The sequence below is a fragment of the Diabrotica undecimpunctata genome, chromosome 3 (genome assembly GCF_040954645.1).
Source record: "Diabrotica undecimpunctata isolate CICGRU chromosome 3, icDiaUnde3, whole genome shotgun sequence".
NCBI lineage: Eukaryota > Metazoa > Arthropoda > Insecta > Coleoptera > Chrysomelidae > Diabrotica > Diabrotica undecimpunctata.
In genome coordinates, this window is record NC_092805.1 from 160,285,213 (window position 1) to 160,304,364 (window position 19,152).

Here is a 19,152-nt window from a genome sequence, read left to right on the forward strand (position 1 = left end):
CCTCTATTTAGTAATACACAAAAAAATTGTTATTTCTTAAACCGATAATGAATACTAAAATTTTCTCGTCTAGAAAAAACACAGTTTTGAGGTTATGATTTTTTTTCTTGGACGACATTTTGAATTCTTTTCAGGTACAACAGGTATAATAGTCGTATTATATCTGTGAACGATTGGGCGACCGGTTTCACTGTTTGCAAGTTATACAGCATCATAAGGCATCCAAGAAACTAAAGGATATCAGTACAAGGAATTATGTGTGTGTCATCAGTTGGATAAAATTTATATTTATTTCGAAGCCAGGCTATTTGGATTGGGCTAATGTAATTAACCTCAGATGTTTGTTGAAAGAGCTGACTTTTGACAAATGTTACCTATACGTTCTATTGTATATTGCAAAAAGGTACAAATTCAAAGTGAATTTCATAATTTACTGAAAATCATGCAACACTGTACTGTTATTTGTGACACTTCCTCTTTCCGAGAAACTTTGCGGCTCGGTTATATTAAATAGAACTTTAACCCAAATTAATATGATGAAACCTACAACACAAAAATTCCTACCTCACACTATTAAAAGCTCAAATAAACTTTCTATTGCAGATTTCTTTCAACGAAAAAAGAAGAATTATTATAAATGTTGGGAGTGTATAATAAACCCATAAAATTTTCCGTATATACGAGGCATGTTTTTTAAGTAAGTACCGTTTTGCGATTCCGCCGCCGCAGCGCTACGGTCGGCGTTCCGCGCATGAGCGCTGGTTACCTACATCTCTTGTCTACGCACTGACGCCATTACAGTCTGATTCTTCATTGTATAATTGTTTACTCTAGTGTTTAAGATGCCTCCAACAATCGTGAGTCACGCTGATTGTGAAGTACGGGCTGTTATACGATTCCTTAGTGCTAAAGGCGTAAAACCGATCGATATTCATCGTGAGATCGTTGAAGTTTACGGACAAAACATTATGAGTGTTGGAATGGTAAGGAAATGGGTGAGAGCATTTAAAGATGGCCGCACAAATGTGCACGATGAAGAACGGAGTGGGCGTCCTTCGGTCGTTAATGAAAATTTGGTGCAGAAAGTGGACGAAAAGGTGAGAGAAAACAGACGATTTACAATTTCATCATTGTCCGACTGCTTTCCTAAGTATTCTCGTAGTGTTTTGTATCGCATTGTTACTGAGAACTTGAATTACCGGAAATTGTGTTCACGTTGGGTTCCAAAAACGTTGACGGATTTGCACAAAACCCAACGTTTAGGCAGTGCATTGACTTTCCTTGAGCGGTACCACAGTGAAGGTGAAGATTTTTTAGATCAAATTGTTACTGGTGACGAAACGTGGGTGGCCTACGTCACACCAGAATCGAAACAACAATTCATGGAATGGCGATATTCATCATCACCCAAAAGAGTGAAGTTTAAGCAAACAATTTCTACCCGGAAAATCATGTGCACAGTTTTTTGGGACAGAAAAGGAGTATTGCTAGTGGAGTTTCTGCCTCGTAATGAGACAATCAATGCAGCGTCTTATTGTGAGACATTGAAAAATCTGCGTCGAGCAATCCAGAACAAAAGACGTGGCAAGTTGAGTAAGGGTATCGTTTTGCTGTATGACAATGTCCGTCCACATGTGGCTAATCAGACCAAAGATCTCATCAAATCATTTAAATGGGAAACTCTAGATCATCCTCCATACAGCCCTGATCTGGCGCCCAGCGACTACCATTTGTTCCAGCACTTGAAGAAACACCTGGGCGGTCAGCGTCTTCAAGACGATAACGAAGTCAAAACATTTGTGATGCAGTGGTTAACAAGTCAGGCGGCAGAATTTTATCAGGAGGGTATTCAAAAACTGGTGCCACGTTATGACAAGTGCCTCAATATTCACGGAAATTATGTAGAAAAGTAGATTAAGGTACAGGCTTTCATGTAAAAATAAAATTATTGCCATATCTTTGCACGTCTTTTTTTAATTCCAAAACGGTACTTACTTAAAAAACACGCCTCGTATATAAAAAAATATTTCAGTTGTTATAATTTAAAATATTGTAGTAAATATTTATATTATTCGCGCTTTTATTTCATTTAATATAGTTCTATTAAAATATAAATAATTTAAATTAACTTTAAACTTATTTATAATTATAATGCCTAGCATAATGGCGTCAATTGTTAGAGAAAAAAAACCAAAGTTTATGTTGGTTTAATCCTACGAAAACCTTTTCTGATTGACTGCCTAATTATATGGAATTTATTTTCTAAAAGTATTTTTATTTTGTACAATTTTACACCAAACAAATGGTGATGGCACAAAAACTATTTTGTAAATAGTAATCTTTCTATTTGTATATACAAATCTATAAATGATTATACAATTTCAAAAATATAAAAATTAAACCACAGAACAAATAACAATCAGAATGCCCACTCTCAGATGCCGCCTTTGAAGTATGTCAGCACGCGATCGCCATATTTTAAACGGAAACATAGACTCGAATTGAGAAATTTGACAAGCTACGACAGAACTGTAATTTAAATTTTTAGAGATTATTAATTTAGTAAATTTGAAATAATTTAATCTATTCTTCAACTAAAAGTACGAATAAAATAGTGAATATTATGTCTATGGTTGCCGTAAATAAATTAAACCGGGTTCATTTTTCTATGCACAACAGATAAAATTTTACTGAACAGCACTGGTTCCGTTTAAAACATGGCTGATTCCGTCTGCGCGTACTTATTTTGACAAGCAGAGTGGGTATTCTGATTGTTTATTATTCTGTGATTAAACCTTTGATTTATTGTTTTGATTTACGCAGTTCTATTTTGTTATTGGCTATGAGCACGTGAGCTTGGTTGTATAGTAATTTCCAGCCACTTCTAGTCTGTCAAAAAGTAACTAACTTCACAAAAAAATAATTAATAAATTTACTAGACATTTGGGACTGGCATTGGCGAACCGACTATAATTGAAATTAATTTTAAAAATCCTGATTCCATAGTGTATTAACTATAATTGTCTTGAAAGATAAAAAACGAGAAGTTACCTGTTGTGTTCTATGAAAATTTTAACAAGAACAATGACTTTTCCACGTCGTGACGTAACATTTTCTGATTGGTATGTACTATCATGTGACTTAGTGCCTGGTATGTTTGAATTAATTTCCTCAAAATATTAATAATCTTTATTTTTAGAAGAAATAATTATACTTTTTGTTATCGCTATATCATGATTAATCATTAGCATCTGTGATTCGTTCGTTTCGCCTATTTTAAAACCATTTTTAGGTTGTATATTTTCATAAATCTTATGATATTGTAAGAAAATGTCAACTTTGTTTAACTAGCGCATAAATAAATAACAATCCTGACAATATTTTACCTAAGTATATTCGAATATATCATCTCGAATATTAGAAGTCAATTTAAAAAAAATGAGTGAATCTATACTAGCCTACTGTATTAAAATTTCATTTAAAGTTTCTTTATCTAATCTAAGCATCACAATGAAGTGTCGGGGACCGACAGGAACGGCGAAGTTTTCTTCTTCTTGAGAAAATAAACATTCATATTATCTTTACCTTTAACATAAACTGATCCCCTCAATTCAAACTCGTACTTTTCTTGCAAAATCGGCAAACAATGTTCACCTACCTGCAATTTACCTTTTGTACCTGTACTATCCATCCTGGACGCGATGTTGACCGCGTCTCCCCAAATGTCATAATAAAGTTTTGTGTTTCCTATAACGGCGGCAGTTACATCTCCGAAGTTATAACCGACTCTTAACTCCAAAACGAAACCTAATAAGTATCTGTTAAAATCGTTCACCACTTTCTGCATTTCTATAGCGAAATCCATCAACGCGAAAAGATGTTCGTTGGGATCCTTCTGCAGTAGGCGTTTGCGCGAATTCAGTCCACTAGCGGCCATAAACGTCGATCCTATGGTCTTTATTTTTTCTACGCTGTGAAATTCTGGCCGATCCAACAGTTCATCGAAATCTCCTATTAGTTCGTTAAGAACCCTAAGGTACTCTTTACCTCCTTCGAAACTCTCATCGTACATTTCGTTGAAGTTTACAATACTGGCAAAAATGATAGCTACGTTTTTAAAATTCTCTGAGTATTTGGCGTCTTTTTTCAGCTGTTCTGCTACATGTTCCGGAACTATATTATATATAAGATAATCGGCTTGGTTCTTTAAAGTTTCCACTTTGTTTTTATCTCTGTTAGCTACGTAATTTGTGTGGAAACTCAATCTGTAACCGATCTCGAACCCTCTTGTTAACATCCAGATCAGTATAACCAATATTAACAAATTCAAAACTATTTCAGCCTTATAAAACACACAAGATCTGTCCTCTGTCGGAGTTGTATAATTAAAACTATCTAATACTAATGAGCCGTTTGTATTCGTGCTATTAGACTGCATCGTTTCGTAGCTACAGGAACTATCGTCATAAAAAATACACACGCAAGCTAAAGAAAAACTACTTACAGTAGCTAGTATGTTCTTCATCCAACAATTCAACTGGGTGAAGTTGCAGAAATGTACTAGACCGACAAATACCAAATAACTAAAGGTATTAAGGCTAGTTGGTGAAAAGTTTTGATTATTAGCGAAATTTGCTATTGCTGAAACTAAAGGCAAACTAACCAGCACAGCTCCGAAGAAGTTCCATCGATAAAATCTGATGAAACACCACAACACTCTGTCGAACCATCGCACGACGTTTTTCAAACAAAAAGCCATGCCCAACGATTGAAAAAGCAGTAGTACGAAAAATGTTGTTAACCACACCGATGTCACTTTGTACAAAAGAGCCGATCCCAAAGAGACTAAAAGAAAAACCAACAACGACACCAACACATCTAAATACGTGTTAAATTTGGAGTTGGCCAAAGTCATAATATCTTGATCTCCCCTTTTCGGTATTCGGTGCACATTCTGGCGATACTGTTTCTCCATCTCTTTGTCTTTGAAAAATAACGAAATGCTAGACAAAGGTGGCTTTATGAAATATGAAGATTTTGATTTGGAGTTATCTTGAACACATTTTATTAACTGTCGGTCTGATTGTTTTCGCAAAATTTGTATAGATGCTCCGGATTTATCGAAAAATGGCGGTCCGAACTTCCTTGGCACTTGAGGGGTGTGGTTTATTGAAAATTGACTAGCTGTGTAATATCCAGAGACTCGATGTAACATTTCTGAATTCGTAAGGGTTGGATCGATCTAAAAAATAAAATCAATTTTGGGTGGTATTCTGAACAATAACAAGAAAAATATGAATACTATATTCAACAATAACTATTCTTAATCTTTAGCGAGCAGGACAGCTTTCCCTCTCCTGCTTTCACCCACTACGCAGCTTCTTCAAATTTAAATTTTTTTTAAACTGTTTGTCCTTTGTCTAGTGTTGTGTAAATGTACTATTTAATATTTATGACATTCATAACAGTGCTATATAGCCTATAATTTTGACGAAATGTCCCTGAAGATGCAAGAAGTGCTTGGGCAAGATTTAATAAAAAACTGTGCTCGATATCTGTTTTTTATTTGATTAAAGTTCATTTATTCGAGCATTCAACTATATTATATTACTTTAAAAATAGTTCTACTAATGAAAGTCTTTTTGTGGTATCTCATACTATATATTTCAACTGTCAAACCCCCCTAAAAAATTGTGTCGAGTAAAAAACTAACTTAATTGGTCCAGATGTGGAAGAGTAATTGCTTACCTGTATACTACTTTTCCTACTATTACTCCGAATTCCAGAATCTTTTCTGCTCTGATTGATATTTTCTTCTAACCCAGTAACACTGGATAATCTACTGGGAAGTTCAAAGGACCTCTTTGGTCTCTGGATATTGATGGTGGAGACTGTAGCGCTTCTAGCTCTTTCCGTGGGCTCCAAGCTGTCAAACATAGGTGACCTACCTCGTCTAGATCGACTGCTTCCACTTCGGTGTAAATACTGGAGATCCGATACCGGAGATCTACCATATTGTGATCTATAGCTTCCGCTCCTGATGAATTCACAGTTGGTGGAATAATCAAACTGACCGATATCGCTTCGGGATTGGCTTATATAGGATTTTATATCGATATTGTCTTTCAATGAATCTTCTACGTCTGTCTTTGGTATGTAATCTTTATTGCCATTAACGGTTGCTTCGATGATCGTAGGAACCTATAAAACGATTTAACGTTTTAATAATTTGATTATTTATACATTATTAGCACTAGAGCAAGTCCAAAGACGAAACACGGAGGTGAAATTAATTATTAAAAAAAACATAAAACCAAACCATTTACTGAAGAATAAGAAAACTCCCAAGTTTTCAATAAATAAATTTTGGAGAATTAAAACTACTGTAAAGTCCTATTTCTTCTATACAATTACATAGAAAACAAGCACCATGTAGCGTTTTTATTTTTCTAGTAATAATGGCACTTCTTATTTTTGACTCCAAAATTAGTTTATTTAAAAAACAACCGAGAAAACAACAAAAAGGTATCTTATAAGTGATCTCTTTTACATGTCAATACTAGTCTACCTTTGATAGCTGCATAAGTTTGTTATCGATTACACAGGCTTACTTTTTTTTTATGAAAAAGTATTTCAAGTTTAATAGGTGTCTTATAGTAAATGAGATGTGCTGATCACCAATATGTACTTAGTTTTTTTCCAGCACGTCAGGTTTTCAAGAAAGGTGTGTTTGAAATTTTTCATAGAAGCTAACAAAAATACTGAGAAATTTTTTATTGAAACTTTAGTTAATACAAAATTACACTGCAAAATATTCTTAAAAAAAGGATTCTAGACAATATTTGTTTTTTTTAATAAAACCGTTTTTAACTTTTTTAAGAAAACTGCGTTTTGTGGTCTTCTTTTTATGGATTTTAGTGATCGACTCTCTCTTCAAGGTTCAGCAGTAATCAGCCATCATTTTTATATCGCATCTTTCTGGGTAAAGTCTTTCCATCTCCTTTATATCTTAATGAAACCTCTCTCCTTGCTCCTCGCTGACAGCTCCAAGATTTTCGGGAAAATAGTCAACGTGGGAATCCAGAAAATGAAGTTTGCCGCTCATATTGCATCCCAGTTTTTTATAATTTTCGACCATGTTGGCTACAATTTCTTTATAGTTTGGAGACTTGTTGTTTCCAAGAAAACTGTATATGACTTCTACGAAAGAACTCCATGCTTCAAATTCATCCTGGGTCATTGTATTCTGGAACAATCTGTCCGATTTTAAGGTTCGAATTTGAGGGCCTACAAAAATTCCTTCTTTAAGTTTAGCTTCAGAAAGTGCAGGAAATTTGTCGCACACATATTTAAAGCAGCCACTTTGTTTATCTAAAGCTTTGACAAACTGCTTCATCATTCCTAACTTTATGTGAAAAGGAAGCAAAAGAACTAATTTTGGGTCAACTAGTGCATCAAGTTGCACATTTTTTTGTCCCGGTACAAGTCTTTATCTGAGTGGCCACTCTTTCTTAACGTAATGTAAATTTTGTGCTCGACTGTCCCACTCGCACAAAAAACATTAATTCTTTGTGAATCCAGATTGCTGACACAAAAGCGTGGATATTATTTTGAGATCTGCACAGAGTAGCCAACGATATTGGCTATATTTTATTTGATTTAGTTACAGCTCAAGATTCTCATGTTTCTTTGAGATGCACGAAGTGAGTAACAGACACTGAGGTATAAGTATTACCATTGTGCAACAAGACACCCTTTAGACTTCTCTTAGAACAATCAATAAATAACCGCCATGATGTGGAATCGTAATTGTCAGCTCCCGGTTTCATGACTACTTCAGGAATATTATGACAATACACCAGTGAGCCCTCTTGAGAAAAATATTCCGCGAACTCTTTTTCACGATGCCTATACCAAGGATACCCTATAATCTGGTACCTGGAGCCAATAGATTTTTATCTTTTAGCCGTAATCCTAAAATTTGTGCAGCATCCTTCGATAGGCCCAAGTCTCTCACTAAGTTATTTATTCAGCTTAGATAAACTTTTGAGGTTTGAATTCAATCTCAGGATTGAATTCGTCTTCATCGGTTTTTTCGTCTGAACTTTCATCTGATGATTGCTGTTGGATGGTGTGAAGAAAAGGTGGAGGAATAAGGATTCCTGCTTCATGAGATACAGGTCGTTTCATCATCATCATCATCATCATTTAACCCGGAGCTATCCACGGATATAGGTCTCCCTCAGTCTTTTCCATGTATTTCTGTTTTGTGCTGTTTGCATCCAATTTTTGTCGATCCGTTTTATGTCATCAGACCATCTTGTTGGTGGACGACCTCTACTTCGATGTGCTTCTTGTCTCGGTCTCCACTGTATTATTCGCTGTGTCCATCTGTTATCCGACATTCTAGCTATGTGCCCCGCCCAGTTCCACTTAAGGGTCATAATTCTTTCTATGGCATCTGTCACTCCTGTTCTCCGTCTTATTTCCTTGTTCGTGATCCGATCCCTACGAGAAATACCTAACATCGAATTTTCCATGGCTCTTTGGGTAACACAAATTTTATTTCTTACTTACAGATCGTTTAGCAGAAGGTAAATCAGGATATTGAATTTTCTGTTTATTTTTTAAATTCAAATCCTTGATATCGCAGGAGCAAAAGTAGCAGTCGTCTCCATGGTTTTTTGGTTCCCTCCATACCATAAGAATGCCGAAGGGTAAAGAGTTAGTGTACCTTTTGTTAATTTTCTCATTAGTTCGACACACTGAAAGCACACTTTGTGTGGAGCCCAAGGTTTGTCCTAATCACCAAGCTTTACACCGAAGTAAGCGTGATAAGCTTTCTTTATAAAGTCTGTTATGTTTCGTTGATGCTTTCCTATTGTTAAATCACCACATACGTATCAAAATATATCAGGACTGTTCTTACACTTTCTTGATGACATTATGGCGCAATAAACACTCATAAAACAAAATACAACTCGATGCTACTAACAACTGACGCTAACTCTATTTTCACAACTGCCGATGCCGTCATTACGCAATACACAACTGCCGATGCCGTCATATTGACGGCTGCCGATGCCGTCAAGTTGAAGTTGACGGCATCGGCAGTGTTGCCATTCAAATGAAATTAACATAATGTATTAAAATATTGAGAATCTAACGGGAATGGTATAGCTGTAGCAGCAACGAATTGTTTCGGACAGCAGTTTCGAAAATACGTATAGCCCTGATGATCGCCAACCTTCGGAACGAAGATGGCACTTGAAGAAAAAGATTAAAATATTTCATTTCGAAATAAAAGTATTTAAAAGAAATAATTTTAATGTAATTTACAAAATATTAATAAAGTACTTGTTGGCGCTAATATATAATATCTCACAAGGTTTTTCCAATTTTGTAAAAATTTTGACGTGGTGGGCAGTGTTGCCATTCAAATAAAATTAACATATTAATGTATTAAAATATTTTCTATCGATATATCAAGTATTTTAAAGAAATCATTTTAATGCAATTTACGAAATATTAATAAGGTATTTGTTTGCGCTAGTACATAATATCTCACAAGGTTTTTTTTTTAATTTAGTGAAAAATTTTGACGTGATGGGCTTAAACCGAATTCAAATTGAGAATCAGCGTACCCATATTAGCTAAGGACACATGTCAAACCAAAACACCAAAAATCATGTCGGCCTGTGTTATTATTCTGAGATGTTTGATATTTTAAAATCTTTTTGTTTATAAGGTGTAGTTTTTTTTTAAACTTTTGTAAATGGATTCCGTTAATAAATAAATAGATTCGTAGACTGTTTTTATTGAGTATTACTACGCCGTATTTTCAGTTCCCCTATACTGAATTTCGTCTGTGTTTAGTCTAGTTAAAAAGTACATAGTACTTCTGTCATTTAACCAATTTTTTATTATATACACAGATGCACTTTATTTTTCCAAGTACCTATTAAAAATGTTATATTAACATTTAGTTTTAAGTTGTCTGACTAAGGAGTATATAAATTACCCAGATGCCAAGATTTGAGGCACATTAGTTTTGTTGTACGATGACGGCAGACGTTAAGTAATTAGTCTCTTAAATACACTTTAGTGGCGATAACTTTCATTTATGGTAAGTTCTATTAATATTGTTTCGTTTTGTTTGATCACGAAAATGTAGAAAGATTCATCTTTCTAGAGTTCTACCGAAGCTGCATCATTATTATTTCATCACCTCTTCTGCTTAACTGTTTCTTTTTTGGCGACTAGATAAGACTACTTAAAAGAGTCGTACTAAGGGTGAACGAGCTTCCAGATCATTTACCTACTCATTTTGAATTAAGTGTGAATAGACATTTTACAACTAAATTTTCATTAATTATGAAGTTATGTGTAGTGATAAAGATCATGGTATGTTACATCTTTCCTATACTGTTGTACGGAGTTGAGTCGTGGACTCTCACAGACGCTACCTGTAAGAAAATTAAGGCTTTCGAAATGTGGCTTTATCGTAGAATCCTGAAGATATACCGACCACGTTACTAATCAGGACGTTTTATTAAGAATGCAAAAAGGAAAAGAGTTGGTGGATTTGCTTGATATGCACTTCGCTTGTGCCGCTGGTTAATAATCAAACTCCGTGCGAAAACAAAACTGATTTTATTTTGAATTACACAATACAATATATAAACGCTTATTAAGTATTATGTCCGCTCGCTCTGAATGCTCTTTCACCGATCCCGTCTCGTACTTGAGTGCCGTCTTCTTGGGGGTGTCTTAAGGGACTCGCCTTATCTTCACATATGGCATAATATATCTCCCTACGCCACTATGTTGCCGGATTGTAAAAATGCATAAAATAAATTTGAATTAGATAGAGGCGTGAACATGGCCCCCGCCTTGGCAAACACTGCCAACAAAATCGTCTGCTAACGCTAAATGTTCAAATGTTTAAACTACACTTAGTCCGAAACGGGTAGCGGACACACCTTGGAAAAAGAACGAGTTATGATACCATTGTCTGTCTTTATCCTAAAAACTCTGGCTACACCATCACTGCCGCGTAAAAGTTCGATCACGCGACCTAACTTCCACCTTAATGGAGGTAAATTGTCCTCTTTTATGAGCACTAACGTGTTTTCCGCAACTTCACCGTTAGTAGTAGTCCATTTCGTGCGTTTTTGTAGTTCGGAGATGTATTCTTTGTTCCATCGTTCCCATATATGCTGAGAAAGCTGCTGAATATGCTGGAATTTTGAGAGCCGATTAACTGGAACATGACGCAAATATGGATCTGGATTGGTAATAAGTGGTCTTCCGATGAGAAAATGTGCAGGGGTTAATGGGGAGAGATCATTTGGATCACAGGATAAAGGATGAATCGGTCGGGAATTTATTATAGCTTCAATCTGCACAAGCAACGAATAAAATTCCTCGAACGTTAAGTGCGCGTTTCCCAAAACCCTATGCAAATGATGCTTAACTGTTTTTACTCCGCTTTCCCACAGTCCGCCAAAATGTGGAGAATAGGGAGGTATGAAGGACCACGAAATATTATTCTTTAGCAAGGATTCTCTTATCGCGGGAGTGTGCTGCTCTAAAAATTTTCTTAACAATTTTAACTCCGAACTAGCTGCTATAAAATTGGTTCCATTGTCGGAGACCATCTTTTGAGGCTTGCCTCTTCGCGCAATAAATCTTTTAAAGGCCAACAGAAATGATTCCTTAGACAGTTCTGTAACTAATTCTAAATGTATGGCCTTCGTACAAAAACAAATAAAAAGACACATGTAACTCTTTATTAGTTTACAACCTCGACCCTTTCTATCGCGAATTAAGAAAGGGCCCGCATAATCTACACCTGTTACAATAAATGGTGGGCCACCTGCGAGACGCTGGGCAGGTAGGTCACCCATTATTGGCTGAATGGATTTAGATTTTAATCTAAAACATTTTACACATTTGTGTACGGTACGTCGCGCTAAATTTCTTCCTGATAACGGCCAGAAAGTTTCTCTTATAGTTGCAAGTAAAAGCTGAGGACCAGCATGCATAAGATCCTTGTGAAAATGATTAAATATTAACGACGTAACTATATGATCTGCCGCTAAAATGATGGGATGTTTTTTGTCATACGTAAACTCGGAATGCTTTAAACGCCCGCCTACTCTCATGATGCCCTGATCATCAAGAAATGGAGATAAATTTATGAGTTTGCTGTTTTTATCTAAAGATCCCTTTTGGTTCAAATGCTTTATTTCATTAGAAAATGACTGTGATTGACACAGTTTTAGAATACGATTAAATGCAGAATGTATTTCATCCAAAGAAAGGGGTTCAGAAGTTCTTTCCTTATTTTTACACATGCGGATGAATCTGAACACATATGCAGCGGTTCTTTTTAAACGTAAAATATTAGAGAAGCGCTCAAATGAAAATACTTCCGTATTCTGTGTTTCATCAAGTTTATTCGTAAAAACCTTTATGTTTTTCCTCGTTTCGCTTGTTTCAGTGGGGACAACTTGTAAATTTGGCCATTTATCTGAATCTTGCATGATCCACTCCGGTCCATGCCACCATAAGTTGCACTCCATTATTTTATCTGGTTCCACGCCTCTGGACACTAGATCTGCAGGATTATCCTTGCCTGGCACATGACGCCACTGCGCAAACGAAGTGGTTTCCTGGATCTCTGCTACGCGGTTACTAACAAACGTCTTCAATGCATTGGCTGCTGTTTTCAACCAGCTAAGTACTATCGATGAATCTGTCCAGAGGTAACACGTATCGAATTGCACATTTAATGAATTTTTGACCTTATTGGTCAAACGCGATAAAATTACTGCTCCACAGAGCTCTAAACGCGGCAAGGTAACTGGCTTTAAGGGCGCAACCTTGCTTTTTGCACATAATAAGAATGAATACGACCTGCCTAACGAATCGGTAGATTTAATGAATATGCAAGCACCGTACGCCTTTTCTGAGGAGTCGCAAAATCCATGAAGTTCTAGTTTGACCTTACTAGAACATATAACATGCCGAGGTATTTTTAAATTGTTTAAGATTCCTAATTTATTCCTAAATTGTAAATAATTATTTGCTAAATGCTCCGGTATGGGATCATCCCATGAAAGACGCTCGAGCCATAGTTGTTGTAACATAATTTTCGCTATGATGGTACACGCACTTAATAGACCCAAGGGATCAAAAATTTGAGCTATGTCCGATAATAAAGTTCGCTTTGTGATTATATGGCCTAGAGATGAACTTATGCTATAAAACATAGTATCTGATTGCGGTGAGTACAATAATCCCAAAGTTTTCGCCTTCTCGTTTTCACCGAATTGAATAACGGAACCCGTAGTTGAATTATCCGGTATATCTCTCAATATTTCAGGATCATTTGAATAGAATTTACGCAATGTAAAATCCTCCGCCTTTGAGGACCTCAAAAAGTTGTTTACATGCTTCGCGCGCTTTCTGTTTTGAATCAAAACCTGTCAAAAGGTCGTCCACATAAAAATCGGATTTAATAATGCTAGCAATGTTAGGATTTTTAGCTTCTTGCTCCTCTGCCAATGTCATTAGACATTTAATCGCTAAGTAAGAAGAGCATTTCATACCGTACGTAACTGTTTGTAACTGAAATATTTCAATCGGTTCTTCCGGATTATTTCGCCATAAGATACATTGTAAGGATTTTTGATCATCTGCAACCAATACCTGACGGTACATTTTCTATATCCGCACTAACTACATATAAGTGTGTTCTAAAACGCAATAAAATGGAGAGTAAATCATTTTGTAAGGTTGGTCCGGCCATTTGAATACTATTTAATGAAATGCCGTTTGTAGTTGGCGCACTACAATCGAACACAACGCGCAAACGTGTCGTCAAAGAATTTTCTTTTAATACTGGATGATGTGGCATAAAATAAAATGTAGTATTTACCCTAAAGTCTGTTGCCGCTTCCGTAATTCTGCATAAACCTTTCATATGTCCTAATTCTTTATATTCCTGGATGAATTCGCTATAAAGAGTTTTAAGATTGGCATCTTTATTCAATTTACGCTCGAGATTTAAAAATCTATTTTTTGCTTGACGAAATGAATCACCGAGTGAACTTATCGATTCCTTGAATGGCAATGATACTATGAATTTGCCTGTCGCGTCGCGTTTCACCGTATCTTCGAAATGTTTTTCGCATGCAATTTCTTCGCCCGAGAGTGCAGGTTTTCCATTGAAAACCTCTTCAAGTTCCCAGAACTTACTTAGCTGTTCTGTAACTTCGATTGTGTTTGTGAAATTACACTTAGTTATTCGCTTTTCTGATGCTTTGTTTTGGCTGATATACGGCCCTGCTATGATCCAGCCAAACATTGTTTCTTGCATGAATGGTTTATTTTTACCTAAACTAATTCTGTTTGCGCCCAGTATTTGCCAAAATAGATCACTTCCTATCAACAATTCGACCCTTTGTGGTTTATGAAAATAATTATCCGCTAATTTTAAATGTTTAGGTATCTGCAAATCGCTAATGTTTATTTCAGATGCCGGCACGCACCCCGTAATTTCTGGTATTACGAAACAATTTAAAGTTTTATGAAAAGTTATATCGCTACGCGACTGTATATTTATTTCGCATTTCAATCGAACGGGAGATGCAATATTATTTATGCCCATGACTGATATGTTCGCGCTTGTCGTTTTTAATCTAAGTTTATCGCATAAATTTTCGGTTATGAATGAGCTTTGTGAACCGCAATCTAACAAAGCTCGCACTATGTATGCCTTACCTTGGCCGTCAAAAATATTAACTAATACTGTGGACAGTATAGTTTGATCTGCAGCGCTAACTGCCGAAACTGACAAATTGGTAGTGTTTAAGCTACCTTGTATATTATCTGCAGATCGTATATCGCTCGCGTTTTCTACCGGTTGATGAACTAAAGCTGCGTTCTGTTCGCTTGATCTATCTGGATGCAATAACGTATGATGTTTTGACGCACATTTCTTGCATGTTGATTGTCTACACCGCTTATAGAAATGTCCAGGTTTAAGACAATTAGTGCAAAGATTGACCTGTCTTACTTTATCAAACCTGTCCCTAGATGAAAGTTTTGAAAATTCGCCGCATTGATAAATGGTGTGTTCCCTTTTGCAAATAGGGCAACACAGTGTATTATCCGATTTATTTAAAGTTCCCTGTGATGAATATAGACCGCGAATGTTATGTGAATATTTCGTATTCCGTGAATATGCGCCCGCCTGAGAAATATTCCGTGTATTTTGTTTTTCAGTTTGATTTACCTCAAGAGATTCTAAGAGGTCCGCCCTTGATTTTAAAAACGTTTTAAAATCATCAAAACTAAGAATTTCATTATGTGTTTTGCTATTCTCCCATGCGCGTAAAGTCGATGTATCGAACTTACAAGAAATAATATGAATAAGGAGTATGTCCCACGAATCAGTAGGTAGACCTAGCTGCTTTAACGCGTATAAATGCTTCGAAAAAATGTCAACTAATTGCCGCAATCTATTAGATGACTCTTTATGTATTGGCTCTATATTAAATAAGGCATTAATATGATTGGAAATTAATAATCTCTTATTATCGTACCTTTCCCTAATTAATTTCCACGCAACTGCATAGTTTTCGGCGGTAAACTCTAATGTTCGTATGACCTGCGCCGCACCGCCCTGTAATGAACTTCGTAAATAATGAAAACGCCTTATATTGTCTAAGTACTCATTTCTGTTAACTAAAGATTCAAAAAGATCTGCAAAATCTAACCAATTATTATAATTACCATCAAATTTTGGTAACTCGATAGGTTTAAGCTCAATACAATGCCCTGTATGTGAATTCTTAGAGCGCTCACTTGCTTTATCGCTTTCTATACAAGCTACTTGTTGATTATCGCGAATGATTTTTCGCGCTACCGCTAATTGTGAATAATATTTGTTATAGAATTCTTCGCGTTCCGTATATTCATCCTCTAATAATTCAAATTGAACCGTATTTTCTATTTGCCCCTGAACTTCATCGAATTCGCCCTGTAAATGTTCTATATTATTTACCATTTCAATAGCCTGTAATACTTCTAAATCTGAAATCGTTTCACCCTTAGTTATTTTATCATTTAACGCTAATATAAATTTAGAAAATATTGTGAGTTTGCATTTAAAACCGCCCCTTTTTCGCTTTAAATTCTCCATAATTTTATAATGAATTAAACAGTAAACAGAAACAGAATATAAATCGCTTGATATTCGACCCTAACGTTCTCAGAATTATCACATGTGCAGAATAAAGGTACAAAGACTGATAAATAAGGGAATGTGAAATGGATAATGCTCACCAAAATATTGTATGTTTATTCTAACAGCCCTAGCCTCCTGGCGCCAAGGATATGCCTCAGGTCTTCACAGATTTTAAACCCACAGTTGTCCAATTATGTAACTGTCTTAAGAACAACGCTCGACAGTCTATAACGCGCTCGGGCCACTATGAATGCACTATTTCGCCCGCTAATATGATGACACAAATATGAGTTCGGAATTCGGTGAATTTACACTGTTTTAACACAAAAATTTGATGATTCGGCTCGAATAGACCATGGATTTGCTTGATATGCACTTCGCTTGTGCCGCTGGTTAATAATCAAACTCCGTGCGAAAACAAAACTGATTTTATTTTGAATTACACAATACAATATATAAACGCTTATTAAGTATTATGTCCGCTCGCTCTGAATGCTCTTTCACCGATCCCGTCTCGTACTTGAGTGCCGTCTTCTTGGGGGTGTCTTAAGGGACTCGCCTTATCTTCACATATGGCATAATATATCTCCCTACGCCACTATGTTGCCGGATTGTAAAAATGCATAAAATAAATTTGAATTAGATAGAGGCGTGAACAGTTGGTAACCACAATAAAAACAGCAAAATTGAATACCTCGGTCACATCATGAGGAACAGCGAAAGATATGGGTTGCTGCAATTCATTCTTCAAGGAACAGTAGAAGGAAAACGAGGACCAGGAAGGCGAAGAATTTCCTGGCTGAAAAATCTGCGTATGTGGTTCAACACGACAACCACAAATCTTTTCAGAGCCGTAGTTTGCAAAATACCGATTGCCATGATGGACGCCAACATTCGAAACGGATAGGCACTACAAGAAGAAGAATATTCGTTAAGATGATAACTTGAGTTACCATCAAAACAAAGATAAAATTACAACAGATAAAAAATTTGACATGAAAGATATATGCATTTTGATATTTATAGACAATAACAAATCATCGTCTGTTACCTATTATTTTATAAATCACATAGATAACATAGTTGTTGTTAATGAGTTAATTCAAGACATTATATTGCAAGCTATTCACTCTGTATTAGTCAAGCAGTATTAAAAACTAAACATTCGCAGTCTACACGATCTTAGGAGGTGAAACACCACACTTACTGACACCACACAGTGCGGTTACCTTAATGTGTGTACCCGGACATAACGGAAGTGCCGGGAACGAGCTAGCCGACGATAACTTTTCGAGACAAGGAACACATGCCTCATCTCTAGGAACAGAAGTTTTACGTGCTTTATCCAATAGGTGTATTAGAAAGGAACTGCCTAACTGTGAACAAAAGCAAATTAAATGGTAGTGAATATAAATCTATTTCAAGAGCTCTGTTAATTTGTTGAGCAACAATTTTCATCATAGAGTTTACTAAACCACTGTCCTTTGTAGCTACAGGTCACTTAAGACAGTTCTAAATATCAGCGGTGAACATACCTATTGTTTAAAGACATGGACGAATGGGTTTTGTAATATTGTTAGTGGAAACATCAGTTCGTTTCGAAATTCCATGTACACCCCTATATTATGTAAGTATAACGATTGTACGTTAATAATATCTTCTAGGAATAGGGGTTAGATGTAGAGTAAAATATTGCACATAGGATACTTACTTGTTGGTATCCATCTTCGGTAGGCGGCAGAGGAGAAACAGTAAACACATCCACTTCCAAATCCTGCTTCTGATCAGACAATTTCCTCATAAATTTCGGCATTTTCCAGTTCTTTAATTTCACGGCGTACTTTCCAGAACTAGCCGTACTAGTTGGAGTTTTAATATCATCGGTACAGGAAGAGTCGTTGTTGTTCGGGCTAGTACAGATAGCATCGTCGCTTTCCAGATCTAAAATACTTGGTAAACTGCTCGCTTTTATTTTACACACATCGGGGGAGAGTAAATGTTGCGTTTGTTGTTGTGGTTTTATGTAATTTGAGGAAGTATCACAGGATAACACGCGAGGCCGAGAAGGAGGTGAGGAAGAAGAGTTGGAAGGAGGCGAGATGAAAAGCTGGAGTGAGTTGGCGTACTTCTGGCGACCTTCGGCTCGAAAGGATCCACTATAGGATGGAGTTTTGTCGGTTTTTCGACCCAAGATAAAGTATGTCCTTAAACCTAAAAATAAAGTACTAATTTAAAAAAATTACTTATCTATTTCATTCTTTAATAAAATATTATAATTATTACGCTAGAAATATTATTGCTACGTTTTCTGTAAATTCAGGGATTAAATTAAGCAAACGTGGTTTAACTAACTTTATTTTCACCCCAAAAACTCACTAAATTACAAATATCATAAATTTTAATTACATTAATAATTATCGTCTACAATTCACACACGGATATCTTCGTCTTCTTCTAGAGCCAACTCCACTAATGAAGTTTGGCTATAACCATAAAAGCGTCTGTGTGTTTAACCCGGTCCAGTCGCGAATGTTTTTCAGCCAGGATATTTATCGTCTACCAAGACCCCTTTTTTACTTCGATTTTACCCTTTATAATCAAGTGCAACAAATCGTACTTCTCATTTCTAAGTATGTGCCCCAATATGCTGCCTTTCTTCTTTTAATTGTGATCAAAAGTTCTCTATCTCTTCCCATTCTATGCAACACCATTTCGTTCGTAATTCTTCTAAAATGCCACATCTCAAAAGCTTCCAGCTTTCTCATTAAGTCAACATTACCAATCCAAACTTCGTCACCACCATAAAGAAAAATAGATTGGATATAACATTTTAACATCCGATACCGGATTTGCAGATTGAGCATTTGGTTACTCAGAAACTTCCTCGTCTTCAA

At 36.0% G+C, this 19,152-nt stretch overlaps 1 protein-coding gene across 2 annotated transcripts in view; it reads right to left on the reverse strand.

The window, feature by feature from the left end:
* Window positions 1-1,396: 1,396 nt before the first annotated feature.
* The window catches only part of Ac13E (Adenylyl cyclase 13E), a 45,620-nt gene continuing 27,864 nt past the window's right edge, over window positions 1,397-19,152 (reverse strand). The window contains exons 4-7 of one of the 2 annotated variants that reach the window (XM_072527353.1): window positions 17,970-18,469; window positions 17,488-17,634; window positions 5,749-6,201; window positions 1,397-5,242 (exon numbers count right to left, since the gene is read on the reverse strand). In XM_072527353.1, coding sequence (XP_072383454.1) covers window positions 3,506-5,242; window positions 5,749-6,201; window positions 17,488-17,634; window positions 17,970-18,469 — 2,837 coding nt within the window. In that variant the 3' untranslated portion in view covers window positions 1,397-3,505. The remainder of the gene's footprint in view (window positions 5,243-5,748; window positions 6,202-17,487; window positions 17,635-17,969; window positions 18,470-19,152) is intronic. The other variant, XM_072527354.1, reaches the window with a different exon arrangement.